The sequence below is a fragment of the Balaenoptera acutorostrata genome, chromosome 3 (assembly GCF_949987535.1).
Source record: "Balaenoptera acutorostrata chromosome 3, mBalAcu1.1, whole genome shotgun sequence".
Taxonomy (NCBI): domain Eukaryota; kingdom Metazoa; phylum Chordata; class Mammalia; order Artiodactyla; family Balaenopteridae; genus Balaenoptera; species Balaenoptera acutorostrata.
Window position 1 is genome coordinate 18,545,080 of NC_080066.1, and position 26,276 is coordinate 18,571,355.

Genomic DNA, 26,276 nt, shown 5'->3' on the forward strand with positions numbered 1-26,276 from the left:
AAGACGGAGTGTTGCTCAGATAACTCACCTCAGTGAGAAGGTGAGTGGGCAGATAAGAATTGTCAGGGAACTGCTAAGACCAGATGTGCTTTACAACTGATCTAAGTAAGGTCTGGGAGCAGGTAAGCAGCAGGATGAACAATGGTGCAGATACTTGGCATGTTTGTATCTCAGGCAAGATAGAAGGAATCCTTGAAGACCACAGAGGCAAAGGAAACGTGTAAGTCTTAAAGTGGAGAAAAGACAGACTTCACAGCCATAACCCAGTCAGGCTAGCAGGAAAGTTGTAGAAAATGTCATCCCACACCCAAAGCACAGGGCAGAGGGGCACCTGACGTGCACTGACTAAGCACCGCAGGGGGGCCGTGTGGAAGGGTGGGACATTATCTATACACAAGGACACCTTCGCATTCCACTCACATAGCATCCTCAGGAGAAAAAGCTGCTTTGGTTTGTTTTATTTTTTTAATATGAAACATTGGTTGTCAAACTGTTTTACACAGAATCCCAGTTCGGAGAAGCACTTTGTGTGTCTCCCTGAAAGTGGGGGATGAGTTGCTGTGGTTACCTCTCATCTCCCAAGCCACCGCCCTGCTCCAGTAACATGGAAGAATCTAAACCCTGCACATAAGATCAGTCACCTCCTCCACAACGACCAAGCACCAGATGCCTACAGCGGACAAGCTCATGGACACACCCTTTACATACGTGTCTCTCATTCAATCTGCAAAGAGAAGGTGCAGGTATTACAGCCCAGCTAACAGACGATCAAAATGAGGCTGTAGACCTCATTCCTGGGCCCAGGGGCCCGCAGCTGTGAGTGTGAGTGTGTCACCCACTGACCCAGGAGGTCTCCCTGGAAGAGGCGGGAAGAACCTCCCAGGCTGGCCATGTGTGCACTGGCACAACTTCTGGAGAGCAAACTGGCAAAATGCATAAACTGAGAGCCTTAAAAAAGTTCATGACTTCCTACCCCCAAAAAACTTATACACCTAATTTAAATAAATAATCCAAACCATAGACCAAATTTTATGCGCTGATTGTTACAATATTTTTAAATGGTGAAAAATAGGGCAACGAATTTCCAACACTAGGCAAATAGTTAGATAAATATGTATATATCCACACAGTGAAATACTATATAGCCTTTAAAATTTATTATGACAATTTTTAAAAGACAAGGGAAGGACTTCCCTGGCGGTCCAGTGGTTAAGACTCCGCTCTTCCACTGCAGGGGGCACAGGTTCGATCCCTAGTCAGGAAACTAAGACCCTGCATGCCGTACAGCGCAGCCAAAAAAAAAAGATATGGGAAAATGTGAACATATCAAGTAAACGAAGAAGGAACAATCATACATCATGATTTCAACTATTTTTTAAAAGCATCTGTATTTACATACACACAAACACACAGAAATTCAGACTGAAAAGAAATACTCAAATTTTAGATTATTCTGGCGAGACTGTAGGTGACTTATTATGTTCTACAAAATCATCTGCATATTCCAAATTCCCTATAATAAGTATTTATGCTCTTGTAAACAATTAATGCTTAACATTTTTCAAGAAAACATTCATCACACCCGCTCAAACCAGCACCTCTGAGGAAGAATCCTGCATTCCCAGAAGCTGAACCATGAGCTACAGAGAGATCTCATCTGCAGAGGCAGATTGTCTCAAACACTCTGCAGCTTGGGTTGGGATAAAACTTGTCATATTCCTGGTTAATTATTGATGAATCTGGAAATTGCCTCATTTATTAAAGACTTATGTGCTTCCAAAGGCACAGCAACACACTCTGAAGCCTGTAATCTGGTGTGAGCAAGCAGTTTCTAGACTGTAATAGGATTACTCGTGGTGCTCTCATTCAAAGGCCAAAATCCAATAAAATAAATTGTAGAGTGTTTGTTTAAATAACACACTTGTGCATTGTCTTCCACTTCCTCTGCCAGCACTAATTTACCAATCAGTCAGATCCCCAAGGAGGCAGACACAGTAATGATGCTGATGCATAAACAAGGGGGGAAAAGATGCTGAAAGGATTTCACAGGCGAGAGCACAGAGCACCCACACAGGTGAGCTGAGCGGCAGAGAGGGGCCTCAGAGGCTCCGCCCGGTGCAGAACCAGCGTGCATGCAATGCAGCACTTGCACGTAAATGAGAAGTTTGCAAATGAAGCAGGAGAAATCAAGTTATAGCTGAGTTAATATAAACAAACTGAAAAAAAAATGAAGCTTTCTGTAAATTGGTTTCTAAATATTCCAGCAATGTACCCCAGTATAAATGGATTTTTAAAGATTTAATGAACCATACAAAAACTGACTGCATTTCTTTTATTCCCTGGGAGACACCAAAAGCCAGCCTAGGACTGTAAACTAAGTCCTGTGTCTTTCACTAGAGAACTCAGTGCAGTTACCACCCTCCATCCCAGCCTCCCGCACGGACACACATACGTGGTGCTCACAGATACACAGACACACGTGGACACAGGCCACACACAGACGCACACACTGTGGTTGATAGTTTGAGAGCATCATAAAATAGAAAATCATCCCACTGGGAGAAAGAAAGCAAACTGAGGGCCTAACTCACCTCTAACACGCTCTTCCTCGGTTCAGTTACACAACACAAAATACAAAACACAATTTTTTTCCTTGATGACCATTCCTAAATCCAGCCACACAGACACTGTCACTTTGCAGTCTCCTGCACCTCTGAGTGAGCAGCTGTCACGCAGGAGACCACCTGCCAGGCCAGAGTACCCTGAGCTCAGCCTGAGCAGCCCTGACACCCCGAACCAATGCCCGCCAAGCCCCTGAGCCCCCGAGCCCCCGAGCCCGCTGCGGGCCGGCCTGCGCCCCGGAGCAGGGACAGGGCCAGCACCCTCCTCGGGAAGGTGGGCCGGGAGCCCAGTGGGGCTCCGGCCTTCTTGCGAAGAGACGGGACTGAGGGATGGGTCAGCACACTTCATCCTTCACCTCACGCCGTCAGGGGCCCTCGGCACCTCCCGGGGAGCCGGCACACTGACCTGACCGAGACTCACTCAAGGGCAGCAGATCCAAGCTGCCCTGGGCTACACGTGGACTGCTCCTTCACCTCCTGCTTTGGCAGCTTCGTCTAACTGCCCCTGACCCATCATCTAACTGCCCCTGACCCATCATCCAACTGCCCCTGACCCATCATCCAACTGCCCCTGATCCATCCATCATCTAACTGCCCCTGACCCATCATCTAACTGCCCCTGACCCATCATCTAACTGCCCCTGACCCATCCATCATCCAACTGCCCCTGACCCATCATCTAACTGCCCCTGACCCATCATCTAACTGCCCCTGATCCATCATCTAACTGCCCCTGAACCATCCATCATCTAACTGCCCCTGACCCATCATCTAACTGCCCCTGACCCATCATCTAACTGCCCCTAATCCATCCATCATCTAACTGCCCCTGACCCATCCATCATCTAACTGCCCCTGACCCATCCATCATCTAACTGCCCCTGACCCATCACCTAAATGTCCCGATCCACGGAAGGTGCCTGTGCACCACTCACTCTGCATGGACCTCCTGCTCCGCCCAACACCGAGGCTGAGCAGATCGGTGATGACAGAACGGAGTCCGGAAGGTCTTGCCAATTCTCCCAAGTAAGGAAAGATGAACATTTCAAATACCCAGCTCAGGCTGCCAGCTCACTTTCCTCACTCGATTCAAAAATTGTCATTAATACAGCAGCACCTGTTCTCCCACTATCAGTGCTTCACAGACTCCACTCCTCAGAGCAAAGCAAATGCAAAAACACACATCTTAATATTCATTCAGGTTTAATTATTTAAAAAAAAAAAAAAAGTGGCTCCTTGCCGCCAGAGGAATATTTCTTAATTAACTCCAGCTTCAGTCATAGTTGTCATGCAGTTTCCAAGGACCCTGTTTTTCCACAAAGGACACACTTCCCCCTCTTTTATCCACTTTATGGAAAAGTCATCCACCCCCTGGAACGTGCATATCCACCCGTAATCTTTACGGTGACATCTGAGCGCAGTAAATCCAGCGTGTCAAGCCACGGCTGTCAGCAGGGGAGGGCGGAGAGCACCACGGATTCCTCGTGGAGGTGGGCTGCTGGAACCAGCACCACAATGCAGAAGGAACATGCAAGAAATCCTTCTTGATGGTATCAGCGTATGGTCTCTTAAAAGTGCATCCTCTTCTAATTACTCACAAGTAATAAAACATGTAATAGGGACTTCCCTGGTGGCACAGTGGTTGAGAATCTGCCTGCCAATGCGGGGGACATGGGTTCGAGCCCTGGTCCGGGAAGATCCCACATGCCGCGGAGCAACTAAGCCCATGCACCACAACTACTGAGCCTGCGCTCCAGAGCCCGCGAGCCACAACTACTGAGCCCGCGTGCTGCAACTACGCGCGCCTAGAGCCCCTGCTCCACAACAAGAGAAGCCACCGCAATGAGAAGCCCGCGCACTGCAACGAAGAGTAGCCCCAGCTCTCTGCAACTAGAGAAAGCCCACGTGCAACAAAGAAGACCCAACGCAGCCAAAAATAAATAAATACATAAATTTTTTTTAATGTAATAACAGTTGAAATTATTGGGGTAACTTCCTTTCAAAAAGAACATGTTTGCATTAGTTATGTTTTATAGCCCTGTAACTCGATGTGTCTATTTTTGGATCTCTCTGGGTTTGGGGGGTGGGGGGAGGACACCTTTGGGGCCGTGCCTAGGGCCATGGCAGAGATGAGCCCGCAAGGCCCGGGCAGTTGCACGTGGTGCCAGGCGAGGAGAAGCCGAGGCCGGGGCAGAGCCTTGATGCCCCCTGGGGGTGTGGGAGGGAGACTGTCCTGGGGCAACGGGGAGCCCCTAAATCTATCAGAGCAGAAAGGCACAGCTTACAGCTCTGGCAACAGTACAGAGGAAACAATGGGAGGACCAAGGTGAGAGGGGAAACGAAGGCAAGAGGACTCCAGGCCAGGGAACCGGGAAACAGCACAACTTTGGGGAAACACGAGAGTCCGTTCTGTCATGACAGGCAGAGCGAAGCGAGGTGGTGAGAGATCAAGGCGAAAGGCAGGCAGGGGGCCTTTTTCAGGCCGATATATGTTGTTTTTACCTGGGAGGCCCTGCTGACCCCATGGACTTCCCTGTGCTGGAGAGTGTTGTGATGAAAGCTGTCCTTGGGGAGTTTCCCTGCTGGGAACATGCAGGGTGGGTCACCGCACATGGGGGGGTGGGGAGGTCATGAACCAGGAGATGCTCTTAACAAATGGTGTCTGGAGAGCTTTATTCCCAAAGCCTGATACCTATCAATTATATGTAAAGCGTCTCATTTTAAGCAAAACCGAATGAATGTAAGCAATACCACATTTAGATCATTATGGTGGAGCTGCATATTACCCAAAGGTTAGGCACTCAACAGCATGAATAAAATGAGCTTAACATATCGTTAAACCACCCTTGAAAACTCCATTTAATCGCCCATAATCACAAGGAGAGGCTCCCACGATGGGAGGACTCAGGAATGGACACTACAGGGGACAAGGGTCTCCCACTTCCAAGGCCACACTCAGTCCACAACACACACTCACGAGGGGACAGCCACCTTCACCTCATCTACTGTCTGCCTGTCTCTGCTGAGCACAGAGAATTTAACTCGTTATAATGAATAACACCCCAGTGATGCAATACCCATAAGCTTCCACCCCCAAAAAATCCACATTAGAAAAATAACTAACTCTTTTTTAAACATGACACTTTTTGGCAAACAGCATATAATTCAAAATATTACCAGTTGTTCAAAAGCCAGTTTCCACCATTTTCCAGAATCTTATCTAAGAAAGGTAAACTCATACTCAAGTTCTAATCAGTATGTGGAACATTGGAAGAGCTGCATTCTGAATACTGCTCATCAGAAGACTGATGGAATTACTTCATTTCCTCATCGGCACATGAACTTGAGGGTATATGGCTAATTTATCTCACAGGACATTCCAGTAAAGGAATCATGAGTGGCCCAGCCACTTTGAACCTCTTAGAGAAGATGCCACATAAACCTAAGGTGTTATTATCATTATCTCTTTCTGCAGTACAGCCTGGAAAAGCTGTCAGGTCTTTGGACTCATGAAGTAAGAACTCCAACTACTCCTTAGGTTTACAGCCTTGAAGGCTCAGGACATACATTTTATTACTGTGCCCAGATCAAGAAAAGGAGAATTTTAAAACATGACACAAAACAATAAAAAGACTAAATGTTTGATGTTACATGCAACACACACACACACACACACACACACACACACACACACACACCCCTACACTGACAGCAGAATAAAGATGGTCACAAGTTCACAAGTTCCTGGACACTCCTGGCTTTGAGAAGTGCAGCCAGCATCCCCTGCCCAGGAATCTGGGCTGCTTAGTGACCGGTTTGGCACAGAGAAGACAGGGATAATGATTCTGTGCTGGCTTCCAGGTCTAGGTCTTTAGAGAGTGACAGCTTCCTCTCCTGACTCCAAGAGCCCTGAGCCCTCCATGCTGGAGACGAAATGACAAGATGCTCTGGTCAACAGTCCCAGTGAACCCCAGGCTTCTACCACCCCCAGCAGACATGTGAATGCAACCGTCTAGGTCCCCCCAGACCAGATCACCTGCCAGCTGAATACCCCTGAGTAACCCCAAGTGAAGCAGAAGAACCACTGGGCTGAGGTGAGCCCTGCCCAAACCCTGACCCACTAAATCATGAGACATACTTAGTTGTTGATTTAAGCCATGAAGTTCTGGGTGGTTTGTTAAGCAGCAATACCTAGACAAACAAATTTTCAAGCAACATTTTTACTAACCAACTTATGGTTCAGTGCTCTTTGAAACTGCTGAATAAGAAAAACACTCTCACATGGGCACGGCTCCCAGACACATTACGCCTTTAACTAAAGTAATTTCTAACAGGTCTGTAAAATTCAGTACTGGTAAGTTCTTATAACTGCAGCATCTTTGAAGACAATGTTTTAAATGTTATTACCGAGAACTGCACTTTGCAGCTCTGAAAGCTCCCTTGAGGAAATGATGTCCTGTCTTAATCACCTCTTGCCAGTGAGCCCTGTGCTGGGTCTTTCCTGCACCGCAACACGGGAGCTCAGCCCTACGTGCAAACGATCCAAATGAAGGTCGGTTGGCAAATTCCATGTGAAGAATGACAGCTGGGTGCTCCCCTGGTGGCACAGTGGTTAAGAATCCGCCTGCCAATTCAGGGGACACGGGTTCGAGCCCTGGTCCGGGAAGATCCCACATGCCGCGGAGCAACTAAACCCGTGTGCCACAACTACTGAGCCTGCGCTCTGGAGCCTGTGACCCACAACTACTGAAGCCCACATGCCTAGAGCCCGTGCTCTGCAACAAGAGAAGCCACCGCAGTGAGAAGCCCACGCACCGCAACAAAGAGTAGCCCCCGCTCGCCGCAACTAGAGCAAGGCAGCGCGCAGCAACGAAGACCCAACGCAGCCAAAAATAAATAAATAAATTTTTTAAAAAAAGAATGACAGCTGGTCATATGTCCTCTTTTCCCTACTTCGAGTAACAGAGGAAACGTATAAAAATGTAGGGTACAACGAGCCATGATGCCAGGAAAAACAAAAACAATCATGCCGTGTCGGAGTTAATAAAACGGATCCGGGCAGGCACATCCTCTGACCCATGTTCAGGCTCCCGAGGCCTCGGGCCAGAGACACATGTTTGCCCTCACTCCCTGGTGTGGGGATGCGGACTGTTCGACGGGAATATTCCAACAAGCCGAGTGTGGAAGTGTGTGAGAGGGACGTCCCGCTGGCCCGGTGAGGCATGCCTTCTCTCCCACACAGGAGGCTCAGCCACAAGCAAGCTTGAAAAGAAACTCCAGCAAAACGAGCGTTCAGTCCACTGCTCACAAGCCCGCTTTACCCAAAACCAAAAATCTTAGTTGTCCTGTCTCTGCACATCACAGGCACCCGGAGGACATCATGTGACTCACACCGAAACTCGCATATTTTACTCAATATGACCTTCCCTTTCCCGCCGCATTTCTATCCCACGTGCTGTCTTTTTACGGCTCCTCCTGGACCCTTTAACTCATTTATGTTATTAAACTCAGACTAGACATCCTTAAGAGTTAACGCCTAAAACCTAAGGAACGCTTAATACGGGTGCTGTCAACTGTGTCCACAAATAAAACTCAAAAATTAACAGTCATTAAAGTGAGTGACTTCATTTTGAAAAATAACAGATGCTTGTATACATATAATTGAATCACCTTGCTGTACACCTTGAAACTAACACAACATTGTTAATCAACTATACTCCAATATAAAATAAAAATTTAAAAAAAAAAAAAGAAGTGAGTGACTTCAAAAGAAATGAAAATGTACAGATTGGGCCATTGTCACTTAAGTGACCAGCCTGTGAGCCCCCTGGTTGATCCTCTCAACTTGTGTTCTGGAAATTTCCATGCACAGCTACAAGGTGGCAGGTCCCAGGTCACATAACACAACAACCCCAAAAGGCCTGGAGGCTGCTCTAAACCAGAGGTTCTCCACCCTGGCGGCACAGAGAACACCCAAGGAGCTTCGTAGCAATGTAAGTATCCACCCCGGCCTGGAGATCTGATTCCCGTGGCTCGTGGGGAGACTGGGCATCTGGTTCTTAAAACCCTGCAGCCAGGGTTGAGAGCAACTGCTCTGGAACCATCTGGGGATCTGGCCAAAATGCAGACTCTGAGAGAGTCTGGGATGGGATCCATGATTCTCTACTTCTAACAAGCTTCCAAGCAAAGCCAGCGTTGCTGGTCCACAGACCACACCTGAGCAGCAAGGCGCTTCGACATCTAGCCAAGCACACAGGAGCCTCCTTGACCCAACCCACTCCGTCATCCTGAAGGCGCACTTCTTCCTTATGCACATGAGCCACTCAAGGAAACCCAGGTCAGAAAACAACCTGTCTTCTCTGATGGGCACTGTTTACTCTTTGTTCTGGAACAGCACAGACTCTCCAGACAGAGGGCTCACATCAGATGTACAACTTTTTGCCACTTTCTTAATCCATTTTAGCCCAAGCGTCCTCACCCGTAAACTCGGAGTTGCATCACTACCACTCCAAGGGATTAAGGAATACACTGGGAGCACAAGCCCAGCACTTAGGGCCTGATGCACAAAATGTCCCAAAGCGCTAACCATGACTCTTGGTAATAAGGGTATCACTGCTTCTATTTCCCGATACCATTGTGTCCTGGTTCCCCTCCTGCCTGTCGGAAACTCCTCAGTGAATTGGGACTGAGAAGACGTGATGGGGATCACTGTTAAAGGTACTTTCTCAGCAGCTCTCCAACCTGATAGGCAGATAAATAATGCCCTTGATACAGCACCTCTTGTGCAAGAGCTTTCGATCATCCATCCTGACCTAAAAAGCTTATTGACACCAAAAGCAAAGACTGACCTGAAAATACTACTCCCCTGAATCTACAGAGGAAGCAGACTCCCTCCTCGTAGGTGGAAAGACAGCCCAGGACCAAAAACTCCTCTGCTTTAGATTAAAATCCCACGCCAACCACCTATCAAAGCAGATCTAAAACTCTCCCAGGTAAAAGAGTAAAACTTAAATGTTCTCAGCAAGCATAAAGAAAGGTATATGCGAGGTGATGGATGTGTTAGTTAACTCCATGCGGGGGAAAGTCTGCACAATGTATACATGTATCAAATCATGCTGTACGCTTTAAATATGCGACAATTTTATTTGTCAATTATACTTCAATAAAGCTGGGGTGGGGGGGAACTCTCCCAGTTACTTCTCTACAGTTTTGTTATAAAATGCTGGGGTATTCTGGAAAGGTTTTGAAAGCACCATTCATCACTTTCATTACAAAGCACAAAAACACAGGAAATTGTGAATGGAAAAGATATGTATAAATTCCAATCGTCCATGCTGCTGTATCTCTTTTTCATGTCCTGTATTTGAAACAAAAGCTTTGGATTTCAAATGCACTCACATGACACGGTGTTTACAAACAAATACGGGAAGGGATCAAAGTCAAAATATGGATGTAGCACAGCTAGATAAGCTTTATTGTTTTAGTCACTACCTAGCAACTTCCCTAAGAACATGCAGAAAGGGAGGAAGCATTCCTTTAATTAATAAGAGGTTTAAAGTCCTCAAAGAGAGGAAGGCGACTCTCAATCTTGCGGTGGGGAAGAGGTATATGAGAAGAGGTGGTCCCCTTGAGCACAAAGCCAGCTAAGTTGTGATGACTTGGCAAGACTGACAGAGTAGCACGGCCACACCCAGAGCAAGCCTTCCGGATACCACTCCCGGGTTCAGGATGACAAATAGGTCAATTCTTCTTGGGTGAAGCCTTCAGGTGACTGGCATTGGGTGCCTTTAGCTGAACTAAGGGATTACAAGTCACATCAATCTGCCAACCCTTACAACTACCTACCCAAGCAAAAGATGCTCTGTGTTCACTGACTGCTGATGTAGCTGCCCAGAATCACCACCTTAAAGATCCAGAGGAGTAAAGAAGTGTTATGGGCATGTGAATTATAGAGGCTTACATAATAAAGGATTAGAGGGGTCAAAAAATGTCGACTTTCGGGTGGTGGTGTGATGAATTGGGAGATTGGGATTGACACATATACACTAATATGTATAAAATGGATAACTAATAAGAACCTGCTGTATAAAAAAATAAATAAAATAAAATTCAAAAATTAAAAAAAAAAAAGTCGACTTTCCCATTTTATTTTATAACTCAGATTATCTCTTTGAGCTCCAGGGTATTCTCAGAACTACTATTAGTAATTAAATGCTAAAGGTCTTTAAAACATCTGTACATTTTATAAATATCAATAGTATTTACAATTTCTAGTTTTACTCTTTCCAAGTTTCAAAACATTTTTTAATGGAAAAATGTATAACCAATGCCTTTTAAAATATTGTAAATACAGCAAAGAAATTTTCCATAATCTCCATCCATCTAGCAGTATGGCAGCCACAATTATTTCAGAAAATAACATGGGCTAGTGGTAGAAAAAGCAACACAGTTAAGATAGACAAACACACTTCTTGATCTGTAAAAGAATCAGTTTTAACTACTGGGTTATCAGAACATTCTTTTTCCCTATTTCCAATTGATTTATTAGTAAATACTAAAACTGGAATTTCTATAGTACTTTTAAGAAAGTAGTAACTCTTTAACAAATCACCTTGAAAAATGACAACTGGTATCATACATCAAATAAAAATCAAGTTGATTTTATGAATTAGCCATTAAAAGTGTGCCTAATCTATGTGTAAAACTTGAGACAAAGAAAAAGATCTAAAATTGACTAAGAGTCTATAATATGGCAGGGGGATTATCTACATTAAATCCCTTGATCTTCGTTACTGCCAACAAAAGAAAACATTCCCAAATTACAGATGAGAAAACTAAGGCTCACAGAGCTGGTGGGACTTGCCAAAGTTCAAAACTACTGTGGCCAAAACCAAAAACCAGAAAAGCTCTTCCACTATGGACATCTTTGGAGCATCTAAATCAATGTCACTGGGATTTTATTTCTCAAACTGCAGAAGAAAGTTTTCGAGACTTTTTTAAGGGAGAACTTTTTTTACCAAACATTCAATTTCCCACATCTAGAGCAATTCTAAGGAGGATGAGAAGAAACAATTTAGAAGCATTTACTCAAGTGGAGCCTTAGTCACTGGCAACCATTCTTAGCAAACATGAAAGAACAGTACAGTTCACATTTACTCCGTTTTACTTCCTACAATGCTTTTTTACATTCTCTCTTCACACCCTCACAACAATCCCATGAAGGACGTGGTATTAGAAGCCAAGGATCCTGGGCTTACAGAAGTTGCCGTTCTTGCTCTCAGACACACAAATGATGCAATCTGCTCTTCTGAATCCTGGCCCAGAGTGTGTCACACTGATGTGCCTGCCTCCTAGGAGGAAAAAAACACCCGCCACCCAACTTTCCACTTCCAGCTAATTGTGTTGTTGCAAACATCTGTGTTTTTAACAAGTGGGTCATAAAATACAAAAGATAAAACTGACTCCACCGTAAAAAGTTCAGGGTTTTATCAGCTTTCCAGGCTTCCTTGAAAAAAATAGCCCTGATAGTATGTGCCTTCATAATTGAAAATATGACTCATTTCATATTCCTCAGGCAGTACAAATGCTGAAATGCCACCATCTTCCAGATGCAGTTGTCTAAAGAGTTATCAATCCAAATGAGGCACTTTCACTGAAGAGATCCTCTTGATTTGTCTGAAAGGTTTTTTCCAGATCTCTAACAAAGTGGTAAAGATTCCAAATCCTACACTCAACTTTCATGGATTTGTGATTTAGTCATATCCTGTGCGGTGGTACACCAGGAACCAATATCCTGCACATTCCACCTCCTTCTTCTGCAGGTGCTGCTGGCTGGGATGAGAGGATCTCAGGTTAGAGTATAACCCTGCTGGGCAGGAACCTGGCTAACTATTATTCACATATGACTTTGCACACTGGATTTCAGAATTACAAATGATACATCTTAAATGCCTTTGTGTGGTCACTGGGAAATGGTTTTTGAATTCTGGATTCAATATTAGATTTAGAAAAAAATTAAAACACGAACATGAAAAAACTTTCCCAGTTTTTACTGTATACTTAAAAGAACTAGAACAAAAAAACCCATTCTCATATCAACCACTTACACAGAAATGGCACTCTCTTTTTTGTGTTTTTCATCTGTTAATACCACATATTTTCAGTATTCAGCAATTTTAGGTTTTTGATATACAGTGACTTGTTTTCTGAAATAAACATTGAGAAGGAAACATTGATTTTTTCCTGTAGAATATCTCAAAGAGGCCTTTTCAGAAACATAAACCCTATCATACAGGGATGCAATACAATAACAAGAAAAACTACACACCAGAAAAAAATAAACCTGGGTTCCAAAAAATTAAGTCTTACTGTTTCTGTATATTAAAGAACATTAAAAGTGGGAATAATATCGACCTGTCAGCTCTAAAACCACTTAAATTTATACCACCATAGAAATACCAAGTTCATGAACATATATGTGCGTGTATATGTACACATATACCATCCATTTAGAACCATGCAGAAGCACACGTTTAGTTTCGCTTCACAAAATGAATAGTCTTATTAAGTTACTTCTGACCATGTAATTTTATTTTAAAAGATACTTATCTTGGGACAGTAAGGAATTCTGAGGGACAGTCCAGGCGAAATACATACTAACTTTCAAACAGTGTATGTTTGGCCTGGGGGCCAAGCCCATCATTTCAAAGTAAGGGAAGTAAAACATTCTCACAGGGAGGGTGGATGGAGTAGAGATCTACCCTGTCTGCGCCTCTGAAACGCCACTGCACACCACTCATGCCTCCTGGTCCCACAGGCAGACAACCAACCACGCAGACTCGGGGTGGCTGTCACGGGGAAACAAACATCAGGAGCCCAGCCCAGAACTTCTGAATATGGGAAGATGAGGATGGGAAAACTGGCGCTCACAGAGCTTGTGAGATTTGCCAAAGCTCAAAACTACTGTCCTAAACCAAAACCTGGAGAAGCTCTTCCACAATGGACATTTTAGGGCATCCGAATCAACTGCCAGGGCAGCTGGTGAGCTGGGGAGGAAGGAATCTCTGGCTGAGGGAGAACAAGGCAGAACAGGTGAACGGTTAGTTGGTGAAGCCTTTAAAGGGGGGAACAGGAGACTCGGTGCCTCAGCAGTCGGGGGCTTAGCAGACAGCACCAGGAGAGAGTAGGCAGGCTTGAGAAAGCCAGTTCACACATTGTATGGAAAACTCCTAAAAACAGTCAGTCTTCGTTTGAGGTTTTTGAGTATCTCTGACACAGAAAAACATGTTTTATGGGACTCTCAGAACTACAAAATACATAAAAATGGAGCTTTGTTCATAGTGGCTTATGTAGTCTATTCTTTTAACATCTTTACTGAGACATAATAGTATTCCATAAAATTCACCCATTTAAAGTATACAATTCCATGATGTTTAGTCTATTCACAGAGGCATACAACCATTACCACTATCTAAATTTTGAACATTTTCATCACCCCAAAGACCAACCCCATCCCCATAAAGAGTCACTCACCATTACCCTCAACCCCCAAGCCCTGGCGACCACTACTCTACTTTCTATATCTATAGATTTGCCTACTTTGGTCATTTTGTATATATGGACTCATACAATATGTGGGTCTTTATGACTGGCTTCCTTCACATAGAATAATGTTTGCAAGGTGCATCTATAGCGAGGCATGTATCCTAACTTAATTTTTGCGGCTTAATAATATTCTTATGTATGGATATACCACATTTTGTTCAGTTGAACACTTGGCTTGTTCTATTTTTTGGCTGTTATGAATAATGTTGCCATGAACATTCATGTACATGTTTTTTGTGTAGACATGTGTTTTCATTTCTCGTGTGTGTATGTGTGTATGAGCTATTTCTGAGAGAAAAAAACTAAATAATTCACATTTCAAGTCACTTGGAATGAAGCTGGAAATTTTATTTCTAAGTTCCAATATGAGTTGATGGAGGAAAAAAGAATAAACAAAAGTAATAGAACCACATAAGGATGGCAGGTCAGACACAGGAAGACACAGAGCCATGAAGGAAAGGCATTTTTACATAATCCTTCCAAATGGAAAAAAAATTTCAACAGGATAAAATAATGACTAAAAGACAAAAAATGATCACCTTTCTACTATGTTCACAGAACTCTGCATTTCTTTTCATAAAGATTTTTCTATTTTCCATGTAAAACAGAAAAGATACCAAAAATCGGTAAAATGTATAAATTTCCTGGGCCCCTGCTCTACTGCCATTGACCTTGACCTTGGTGGCAGCTAGCACTGCTGCGTGAGTGGCCGAGAAGGAGGAAAGCCCCCTGTGTGGGCCTAGCCACCCACCTCCACCCCCTGGAAAAGCACCTCCACTTGTGGAAAGCACCTTCCTGGACCAATTGTACATATTTCTTTCCATCCTTGAAAAAATGCAGAAGGCTCTGTTCATCTTTCAAGTGTTTGCCATCACCTGCCCGCATCCAGCTCTACAGGGAGGTACAAGCCTCAAAGGACAGCTGGAGATTCTGTGCAAATGGGGCTTTGAACCCTACCTCCGCGCCCAATTCACCGGCGTTCACCGTGAGCCAAGAAGCACCTCCCATCGCCAGACTCTCCCTGTGAATCTCAGATCCTAAACATTTCTGTTTACTCCTGGCACTTACCCACGGATCCCAACTAACAGTTTTAGAAGCGCCAGACCCAGCATAGGTGTGTTTCGGGGCCAGATTCCCGCACTGCCCTGGCCACCTGCCTTGAACCAGGCCCCACGCAAACCCCAGGACGACCCCTCTGCTCGGGCTGAAGAAGGGACCAAACTCCCTGAAAACAGCCGACACGCAAGAATAACTTTCAGATACTCCAAAATCACACTAAATCTGAGTTGCAATTACAATCTCTTTGTGCTAATGTGCCAAACATACCAAACCTTAACGTCCTTAAAATCACACAGTCTCCGAAGCAAAAGTGCACTTTTTGTGTGAGAATACGTGCCGTGCATTTGTTCTCAACTTCGTTATCTACTCAACTTGTAAGATGACTACGTGGCAGATACTGGCCATACAGGTAGGACCGAGGCAGGGCCATCACCTTCAAGCACCTCACCTGGAGGAGAAGGGGCACAGTTCTGTTCCGAAACAAACACACCGAAGCACCCACAGCGAAGCACGGTCCTCCAGGTCAGTGCGGGAAGCTCCTGGGACAAGTGCCCCGCGGGGAGAACCTCAGGCCGCCTTGGGGTGCAGGGCCAGCCTGAACTGAGCTGACGCTCCAGACCTGAGCAGACAGGAAGAGAGCAAATGGTCCAGGTGGGAGAAACAGAAAACGCCAGGGCGAAGACAGGGAAGTGCAAGCAAGGCCAAGTGGGCAGGGATGGGGCAGGGGGTCTGGGGAGGGAGAGGCTGGAGGCAAGAGGGGTCCTGCAAGGGACAGGCCCTGCTGAGGCGGCAGAACTTGGCCTCTGGGGAAAGCGGGTGTCGAGGCCCTTAAGCAGAAGAGTACACGGAGAGTTGCATTTTAGAAAGATCAGCCTTTCAGACATGTTTGTTTATTTTTTCCTTTCTGAAAGGGAAGACGGGAAGATGTTAATGAAATAATAAAATTTATTTCGTTTCACTATTCAAAAATATGGTCATTCAAATTCTGCAACAATCTATTTTCCTAAAAGTTTCAATAAGCTCCTGAATGTGTAACAACATGCAGTCATCCATCTGTTCACGAGAAATCTCACACCAACCACAAGATTTGTCACAAAAACCATGATTTACACGGTTTTAGTAATCAACAGTCCTCCTCCCCCCCAAAAAAAGGAAAGCACATTTTCAAAAGTTACTGCCCATAAATTTGTTATTTTTTTTTTAATAACAACAAATTGCTATTAAATAACTCTCACACAACTCTTCCATGCTCAAGGGACAGAAGCAGTGGCCCCAAAATCACAGGCCCAGAAAGCAACCTAGGGTAAAGCCAATATCCACAACTTTTACGTTCCCTGCCTCATACACACACCCACACATACACACAGATTTGCTCCTCTGATTGTGGTGCTGCTTAGGCAAATATTACCATTTCTACCTATTCTTTAATTAAATTACACTTTCTTCTTAAGCAGAGAGGAAAAACCCAAACAGGAAGAGCAGACTGCTTGGGAAAGCCTGGCAGGCAGTAAAACCATCCACCCAGTAAAACCCGTTAGGGATCCAGAGGCAGTGCTGAGGAGCTTCCCATTCATCATCCCCTCAGTACTCACCTGAACCCTGCAAGGGAGTGACCCGTTTTAGAGAGGAGGAAACGAGGCTCTGTAGGGTTGGTGTGCCCAAGGTTCAACGGTGAAAACAGCTAGGTCTCCAAACCCAATCCAAAGCTCCCCCTGCCAGAAGAGGGCTATGGGCGGCAGGGGGCGTGGCAGTGAGCTAAGAGGCTCCAGCCACCCCCCACCCTCACTTCTGCCTTTAGCCCCGTCTTCCCTCCGCTACTCAGCAATCAGCAGTGTTTCTGTGGATGAACGCAATCCTGGTGGTCCTCCTCCCAGAGGAGCGCTTGTCCTGCCCAAGCACCCCGGTCCTCCCTGGACCATCAGACTGTAGGAAGTAACAGCGTCTTGCCCCAGCGTTCCCAGTCCTCCTCAGCTTGGTCCTGCCCCACCATCTGACAGGAAGGCAGCATAGGAGCCAAACTAGCCCTGATGCTCACCTGCAACGCCCTCCCTCCCACCTCTCAGAATGGCAGCAACTCTCCAGATTCACACGCCTGGACCCTACCGAAGCCCTACAGACTGGGACACCTGGGCCAGGCAGGTGCTTTTGGAGGTCACCCCACTAACCAGTTAGGAAGCACCGTCCTAAATCCAGGCCAGCCTTCCCACTTACTAAGCCCAAGGCAAACCCCCCAGGCCATCATGACCACTACCATCTCTGAAATCCAGAAGCAACTACTGTCTGTATGTACCACCCTGTTGCTAATTAATGCTATTGCCTACTGTTATTTATAGTTTAATATATTCACCGTCTCCCAAATTACATTCTTCTGCAGTGCAAGAATTCAGCCTTACATTTCTTCAAAGAGCATGACATTTTGCATACAGTAGCCCTTCAACAAATTAACAATTAAAAAAAAAAAAAAGCATGGAGATTTTCTTATCTTTCTCCTAACCAGAGCTGGGATGCACAGCAGGAAAAATGGGAAATCTCAGAGCCAGCCCCAATCCACACAGAATTAGGAAGGAGCCGGCAAAGCCCTGAGAAGCCAAGTCACCACACTACAGAGTCCCGGCAGTTGGTGCTCTGCACCCTGTGTCCATTGGGGAGCATGGATGAGTCAGGCCACAGGTAGGAGAAGAAGGGTCACATACACAGAAAGTCCATGTAACATGGTCCTCAGTGTCTAGCAGAGCACCCTCCTTAGAGACGGTCTGGATGAGGATGGGTGGATGGAGAAGAACAGCCAAAGCATTTTCACCCATCAGTGATCATAAACAGAAAACTATTTTTTCACTGGAGAAAAAAAAAAAATGCTATGAATACGTGTAAGCCTTCAAATATCTGCTTATTGAGGACATTTCTGATATTAAGTCATGCCACTCCACTGCCCAGAAAAACTGATCTGTTTAACCTGAAAACAGCTCAAGTATAATGCCAAAAAATTAGCCCCATCACACCACAAAATGCTCTCTGCAGAGAAAGTCTTAGTGGCTTGGGATCTTTCTTTCTGTTTCTTTTTTCTTTTCTTTTTTTTTTTTTTTTTTCCAGCTTATCTGGTTTTTATACAAAGCCATAAACATGATCTTCCCCCATTTTTCCCCACCAGATGGGAGTTCATCATGGCACATGTCACCTAGCAACCAAACACCACTCTACAGCTACCCAGTTACCCAATTCTTCATACAAAATTTATCTTGTTCTATTCAACAGTAAGGGGTGAGGAAGAGATAAGAGAATAAAAGTTAAAACAAGTGTTAATAAGTGTTTGCTTCATAATCATTTTTAAACAGGGTGGGAGAAATGGGAAGAGTGACTAAAGTTTAATCTTAGCCATTACCTAATCATTTAAGAGGAAAAACTACAAATGGACCTGGAATAAACTCCAGCTCTTGCCACAGTTGAGAGTCAACAGTCTTGTGATCCAATGCCTGAACTTTGTAGACCACAAAGCCCATTTTAAAACTTACCTGCTGAACTGTGAGTTGCACTTAAAGAGAACTTAAATAATTTTGGAAACCCCTGAATCATCTCTGAGTCATTTATCTCCAACTCCAACAATACCATCACTCTCTGAGAATCACCCTTCCTTCCTTCCTTCTCCACCAGAAAAAGTAATCAATCTCATGCCTACCCTTCACAACTCAGCTGTTGAGCTCCTCTTGGGGTGCCTTCCCAGGCACCCTGCAAAAACTTGCACTTCCTTTCCCGCTCCCCAGTCACTGTGAAACCACCACCACTGATACCTAAAAACAAAGTCCAGATCTCTCAGCGATACCTCTCAACTCCATCTACCCGACACCCCAGAGGCCTGTCTTCTCCCCACCGCACCACGACTCTCCCGTCCAAAGGCTGGCCGCCCTCACTTGGAGGACTGTGGAGCCCCTTTCCTAGATTCTCACAGTCCAATTTCCACAAGCAGCCAGTGGGTCCTGCAGATGTCCAGCACCCAGAAAAATGCCTTGGACATGGCAAACGCTTAAGAATTTCTGCGGAACATACAAATGACTCAACTACATCTGTATCTCCCAAACAAGCTGTTCGACCAACATGCATCGTGTGCATAATGAAATATGACTAATTTTAAGCATGTAAATGTTTAAGCATGTAAATGACTAATTTTAAGCACGTAAATTTTAAATTAAGCATGTAAGCAAAGAAATGTCGATCACCCCTCCCTACTCAGGAACCTGGACACACTGCAGAATATATATTACTGTATTTCTCTTTCCTTGCATGATTTTTTTGTTGGTTTCCTGAGTACATATGCAACCTGATTTATTGATATAGAATATTTAGATCACAAACTGTCATTCATAAACAGTGCTTTAAAATGCTAAACATGGGTTTAGAGGGGTTTTCCCCCTTGACAGTGGTTCAAGATAAACAGGTGCCCAATTTCCACTAATTTTATTTGATTTTCAATGAGTTCAACCAACTGTAAAGAACATTTTAGAGCCGTTAAGTAAAGTCAACATCTTCCATCATTGTGTCAGGTTCTTAAACGTTCCTAAGATTATCTTTAAAAGGCCAAATTTATGCTATTTTTCTCTATACTAATAACAACAGTGTAAAAAGGTTTTTTCCCCTCTTAATTTCTGAGACTTTGTAGAATGCCACCCCAGCACCCTGTCTACACTCAATCAGGCTTGACAAAGCCACCGTCCCTCTCACCTGCGACCCCCCAAACCCAAAGGACGCAAACCACTCCAAGATCGGGGACAAAAAGGAAATTTTGAAAGTGAACATGCTTTCCACCAAACGTTACTCTGCCGCAAAGGAAATATCCTCAGGTGCTGGGGAGAAACTTGGGAGGCGTGGGCTGTTGTCAAACAGACACAGACGATAAAACAATTTAACAAGATGCCTTTTCACTTCTGACACATTGTACAGGAATGCAGTGAAGTGGAGACAATGTTATCACTCCACGGGGAAAAAGGGAAAGCTACTCAACTCCAGGCCCGGGCCGCGCGCGGCCCCGGCTCCACATGGAGCTCGTGGCAGACAGGTCAACGGCGACATGCCTGCAGGAAAACTCGATATTCGGTGACCGATTTCTGGGCTGTGCTCCTTCAAGGAGCCGTGCTCCGGCGCCTCTCGGTCACCGAGGTGCTGGGCTCCAGCGACGATCGCGAGCCAGCGGGAGCGGGTCGGTCCCCGCGCCGCGCCCCCATCCGCCCGGGACCCCTGCCTGGCACGCACGAGGGGCTCCCACTGCCCGGCGGGGGCCCAGAGGCACAAGCGGGCCAGCCACTCTCGCAGCACGCGGAGCGAACTCTGCTCCACCAGGAAAGTTCCCTCGCCCGGCCTCCGCCCGCGGGCCTGGGCGGGGAGCCGGGGCCGCAGCCCGCGGCCGGGAACAGGCGTCCGGCCCCGCTCCGCGCGCCCCGGCGCGGCTCGGGCTCGGCTCCCGGGAGGCTCGGGGCGCCGGCGGCCGGGACCCGAGGGAGAGGCAGGGGCCGGGGCCCTGGGCCCGGGCGCGCGGAAGTTTGCGGCCCGCAGCCCGAGCGGGGGGCGCAGGCCGGGCCGGCCGCCGCGCGCTCCCTTTCCCCGCCTCCGCCTCCTCCTCCCCTTCCAGGAAGCGCCATATTGATCCCGGCGCCTTCCCTCCTCCCGCTCCTCCTCCCCTCCTCCGCCCCCTGGGCCGCCCGCCCCCGCCTGCGCCCCCGGCCCCTCACCTTGGCGATGGCCTTCCGGTAGCGGGTCACCGCTTGCTGGATGAGGCTGAAAACTTTCATATGGCCGTCCCCACACGGCACGACCACCCGGGTCCTCCCAAAGCACACGGTCACTTTCATGCCGCCGCCGCCGCCGCCGCGGGCCGGCCCGCGCCCCTCGGTGACCGCGGCCGGAGAGGCCGGAGCGCCCCGGGCCGGGGCGGCTGTACGCGGGGCGCGGGGCGCGGCGCGGGCGCGGGCGCGAGGCTAGGGGCCGAGGCCGGGGGCCAGATAGGCTCGCATGCCCCGCCCGCCGCCCTCGCCTCGCCTCGCCTCGCCTGGCCCGGGGCTCGCCCGCCTGTGCCCGCGCGGCGCCGCAGCCTCCGGCCACCTGTTCGGCGTGTCGTCGCGCTCGGCGGCGGGGCAGTGTGGCGCTGGCGCGGCGCTCGCTCCGGGCCGCGGGGGAGGGGACGGCGGCAAGGGGAGGGACGGGGAGGAGGCGCGGGGAGGGACGCAGAGGGGAGGGGAGGGGAGGAGAGCAGAGGGGAGGGGAGGGAAGGAGAGCAGAGGGGAGGGGATGGGAGGGGAGCGGAGCGGAGGGGAGGGGAGGGGAGCGGACGGGAGGGGAGCGGACAAGAGGGGAGGGGAGGGGAGCGGACAAGAGGGGAGGGGAGGGGAGGGGCGCGGCGGGCCCACAACACTGTGCACACGCGGCGACCTGGCGCGGGGCGCGGGGCGGAGCGCGCGGCCGCCTCCCTCCGCCCCCTCCGTGCCAGGCCGCTGACCCCCAGCCAGGGCGCCGCAGCCCCCGACCTCCCGCAGCTTCTCTGGAGCTCCCCTTCCTTTGTCGCTGTGAACCCCCCTCCTCGGGCTGGAGGGGCCCGGGCGGAACCGCACTGACTCCTCGCGCCCCGGAGGGCTAGGTGCTCCCGCCCAGTTCCCCCCGCTCCCGCCCCCGGAGGCCAGCCTGCGCGTTACCAGCAGAAATGAGGGGGCTGCTCTGCGGGGAGGCCTTTCTCCTGAGGCCACTACTGACCTTGAAGCTCCTGTGACCCCGGGTGACCCACCCGCTTCAACGAGTGCGGCTCAAACATTAGCAATTCACAGCGTTTTATTTCTTAAAATTCTGCAACCCAAGCAATCTTAACGCAAAGTTATGAACAATACACTGAGAAGGCCGGCGCTGAACGCTGCCACCTCAGCCGCGGAGAGGAAAGCAACTCCGCAAGGAGTTACCTGCATGGGGACAGGCGACAGTTTAGAGGAACGGAGACCAAGTCAAGAAAAATAACTGACGCTGCTCTGTCTCAGTTAGGGCAGGAATCTTGGTGATCCTTACAACTGTGTGTCATTGTGTTGAAAGAATGGCAAATGTCAGCAGAGAGTTGTCGCCGGCCCACGTCTGTCCCAAACGATAGTGGATTCATTTTTGCCAGCGTTTCTAGGGTGTGTGAAAGCAATCAACAGCTCCGCGGGCTCAAGGAGAACTTCAGCAGGTAGAGCCGGAAGAGCCGGTGACCGTCCACCTCCCTTTTTAAACTAAGGAAACAGGACAGATTCATCTGCTTTCCAGGATCCCTGCACTTTCCCGGCCCCAGGTATAGTGCGATTTGTCATATAAAACATTGTACTTCCGCTCATCTACAGCCCTTGACCAATACAATCCGTTGTCCTGGCAAAGCAGTGCAATAAGTAGGCACCGTCTGTCACTATCCCACCTTACCCCAGGATGCTAAGGAGTGTTGAAATCACTTGCCCAAGGCCACAGAGAAAGCATGAGGTAGACCCAGAAAGAGACCCCAGGTTTCTTTCCACACATTCACGGAGAAAGCTCTCATACTCCTCTTCTGTTTAGCGGCAACGTTCAACTTTTCTACCCAATAATTAAGTTTGTGACAGCGATGACAGCACGTCTTGCTGAGGTCTTCTTGCTTCTTGTATTAATACTTGGACCCACAGTAACAAGTACTGATAATCATAGATGTGGTTTCTGTTTTAATGCTTTGGGGAGGGAGGAGTGTTCTAGTTTAGAGTAGGGCTTTCTGAAAATAGTTCTGATTGAAAGGCAAGTTCAGGAGAAGCCAGAGGAAATCAGATGTTGCTGGGATGTAGGTTCAGATCCTGATTCTACCATTTACTAGTGCCTTAGGCATGGCATTCAATCTCCTTCTAGCCTCAGTTTCATCTGCTGAAAAGTGGGACTGATGATTATGAAGATTAAATAATGAGGATTAAATAAAATAAGAGAAATTGCTAGACGTGATACAGCTGTTCAGTGTCTGGACCAGGGCTCATGACTCTCAGGCCTGTACTCACTTCACTTTAATTCGATTCCACACGCAGTTAGAGAAGAACTTCCACGGGGAAAGCAGAATTTTTAAACTGAGTAAGAAAAATGTAGATTTTAGAATAAGATAGCTACTCCAGTAACTGTAATTCAAGACATTAAATATTAGGTGCCAGCAAAGTGTTTACAGCAGTACTGAGGGGGGAGGCCTGCCTTCACAAAAGAGGCAACATCCGAGTACCCCTGTACCACTTTACTTACATCAATTCCTTCCACTATTCAATAGTTAATAAGGGGTTAGACAGTTTTTCAAAAATATGATCATAAGATTAATAATTATAATGTCTATTTAACTGACTAGATAAAGCCTTTAAGCTTTATTTAAATCTACCTAGTTTATCTAGATACAGTGATTCCCTTTATATTAATACCTGATGGAAAACTAATGCTGTGTTAATTTCAGATACCAGACACTTTGGTGTCTTGGGTCAAATTCATAAAATTTCCTCACAAATAATGAATCTGTTTTCACTAATATACTCACCTAACATCTAACCATAAAGGTGTGTTAGGGCCAGGCTACCTTCACATCTACAAAGTGTTCAGCTTGACCAAATTGCTTCTGGCCTGAGATGAGGATAAAATCGAACCCAGTCCCAGTGAGAAGCAAAATCATCAAAGACAAGGGTCAAATGTTACATAAATATCTTCTGGTGTGTTTATTGTCTTAAATTCTGCATATTTCGAGTAAAACAATTATGACACCTTATATTGTGCTTCTCTTTTATAATTGATTGATTACATTGGTTTTGAAAACGCCAGAGAATCCTGAGAATTAATTAGAATCTAGCTGGGCTTCATGTCTATTTTGCAAATGGACCACATGGACTATAAATTTAACTATATCCAGCAGCATTCATGTGCACAGTGAAATAAATACACACCCCACGTGTGTAGCAACAGTACTGTATTACCTAGCATCTTACCCTTAAAAGTTTCAATAATTAGGAATAAAGAAAACATTTATAGGAGCTTTTAAAATTCAGTTGTACTTTAGAAATTAAAATTATCACTGAAATGTTTCACACACATATTGAATGCCTACTCCATATTATACTTAAGACCATGTTAACAATCTTGCATGCCTAGCCTCACACAAGTTTAGTCTAATAGGAGAATTGGATCAGTATTCACCAAATAATTATTGTCCACCTATTTTATACCAAGCACTGCACTGCAGGCTGGATAGTAAGTTCCTCCTTCAAGAGGTGCCCAGTCTGGAAAAAGTTTCAGACGTGAACGGTCAGCCACTATAGAGTAGGATAGGCGCTACACATCAGGAATGGTGGTGGTACCCAGAGGAAGTGCTCACTCCTGGAAGAGAGGAAAGAGAAGGAGGTGGAAGCAGGCCATCTAGAGCGAAGCTGTCCAAGAGAAACATCAAGAGAGCCACAATTGTAACTTTAAGTCTTCTAGTAGCCAGCCACAGATGAAGTTAATTTTAATAATATATTTTATTCAAGCCAGTATACCCTATTATCATTTCAACATATAATCAACTTTTTAAAAATACTAATGAATATTTTCCTTGCAGGACATTTGGTCCTGTCCAAAACATCCATGAGCATATTTGGTCCATGCCAAATGGTTTTGGAAAGGACCAAATATCAAGGACCTTTTGGCATGGACCAAATGTCTCCATGGATGTTTTGGACAGAACCAAGTGTCTACTAACCAACATTTTTCATACATTTTTTTTGCCTACTAATTCTTCATGACCCCATGTGTAGTTTATACAAACAGCACGTCTCACTCTGAACCTGCCCTCCATGTGCATTCACTCATGCATTCACTCATTCAGCAAACACTGAATAACCAGCACATGTCCGACCTTGTGAGAGCTCAGTGGCTACATGTGGCTCTTGGCTGCCATATTGGACGGCGCAGCTCTGGAGGATGGGACTGCCAATGGCTGGAAGCCACATGCATTGTCAAGAAACTTACTCACAAGTGTATTGAGCTCTCTGAGGGCAGAGGTGGTGTAACTCACAGCACTTCCCCAGAATTGTTCTCCCAAGGCTGGACGCACGCTAGTTACTCAGTAAGTGTTTGACGAATGAGTGAATAAATACAGAGGGATGGGGGAAAGATGGTTTCTTGACATAGATACGAATCTTGTAATAGTATAGCTGTGCTTAGGATAAAAGGCAAAGATTGAGAAAAATAAGAACAGCACTTAGGCTCCACAGAGCTTCTCTGTTGTGCAACATTAAACATAAGTCTAAAAACAGTGGTTTTTCTATTGAAGCTTGAGTTCATATAAATTGTATGGGTGAGAATAACAGCCAATGAAAGCAAAGGAAAAAAAAAGAGGAAAGGAAAAGAGAGAGGAGGAGCCTTAATAATCCCCCCAACCTACTGAAAACTGTCATCAGTCATGAAAAGTACTCAGAACGACCTGGTTCAAAACAGAAGAAAATTGCACAGGACAGGGTGGGCCCATCTCCTTTCCCCTCGCATCCGACGCTGTGCCTTCACTTTCAAGGCTGGTGAGATCCATAGGCACCTGATTCACCAACTTGTGATTTCAGATGGGGTGGTATTGACTTTCATGTCCCAACCATGAGCATCCAAGTCCTCACCTTCAAAATATTCCAGATCACCCTCAACCGGTCCATCAGCTACAGTCACCAAAGTATCCACCACATTCTTGCTGTCCTGTTCCAGTCCCTAGCAATGCCTGGAAGCTGTGTCAGCACTGTCCTGCTTGGAAAAGCTGGAGTCCAGGCTGAGATCACCACTTCAGTATGCCCCCGTGTCACCCAACCTCGGAGTGCAGGGAGATGCCCGGGTTCCTTGCAGAAAGCCATCACCTGCATCCTTCCATCCATCCGTCCAACATCATGATCCACCCGGCAGAGCCCAGGTCCCTAGTCAAATGCCTCTCTCCTTCTTAGGCTCCAAAGCCTAAGAATGAGGGAGTTGGGGGAAACCAGAGACGTAGGTAGT

General features: G+C 46.6%; 1 protein-coding gene across 16 annotated transcripts in view; it reads right to left on the reverse strand.

Annotated features, from left to right (window-relative positions):
- Positions 1 to 21,460, reverse strand: part of PARD3 (par-3 family cell polarity regulator) — a 635,042-nt gene extending 613,582 nt beyond the window's left edge. For 11 of the 16 annotated variants that reach the window (XM_057542616.1, XM_057542612.1, XM_057542613.1 and 8 more), the window contains exon 1: positions 21,002 to 21,459. In XM_057542616.1, coding sequence (XP_057398599.1) covers positions 21,002 to 21,121 — 120 coding nt within the window. In that variant the 5' untranslated portion in view covers positions 21,122 to 21,459. Of the gene's footprint in view, positions 1 to 21,001 lie in introns of all 16 variants that reach the window. The other 5 variants (XM_057542617.1, XM_057542614.1, XM_057542615.1 and 2 more) reach the window with 2 other exon arrangements.
- Between the last annotated feature and the right edge of the window lie 4,816 nt (positions 21,461 to 26,276).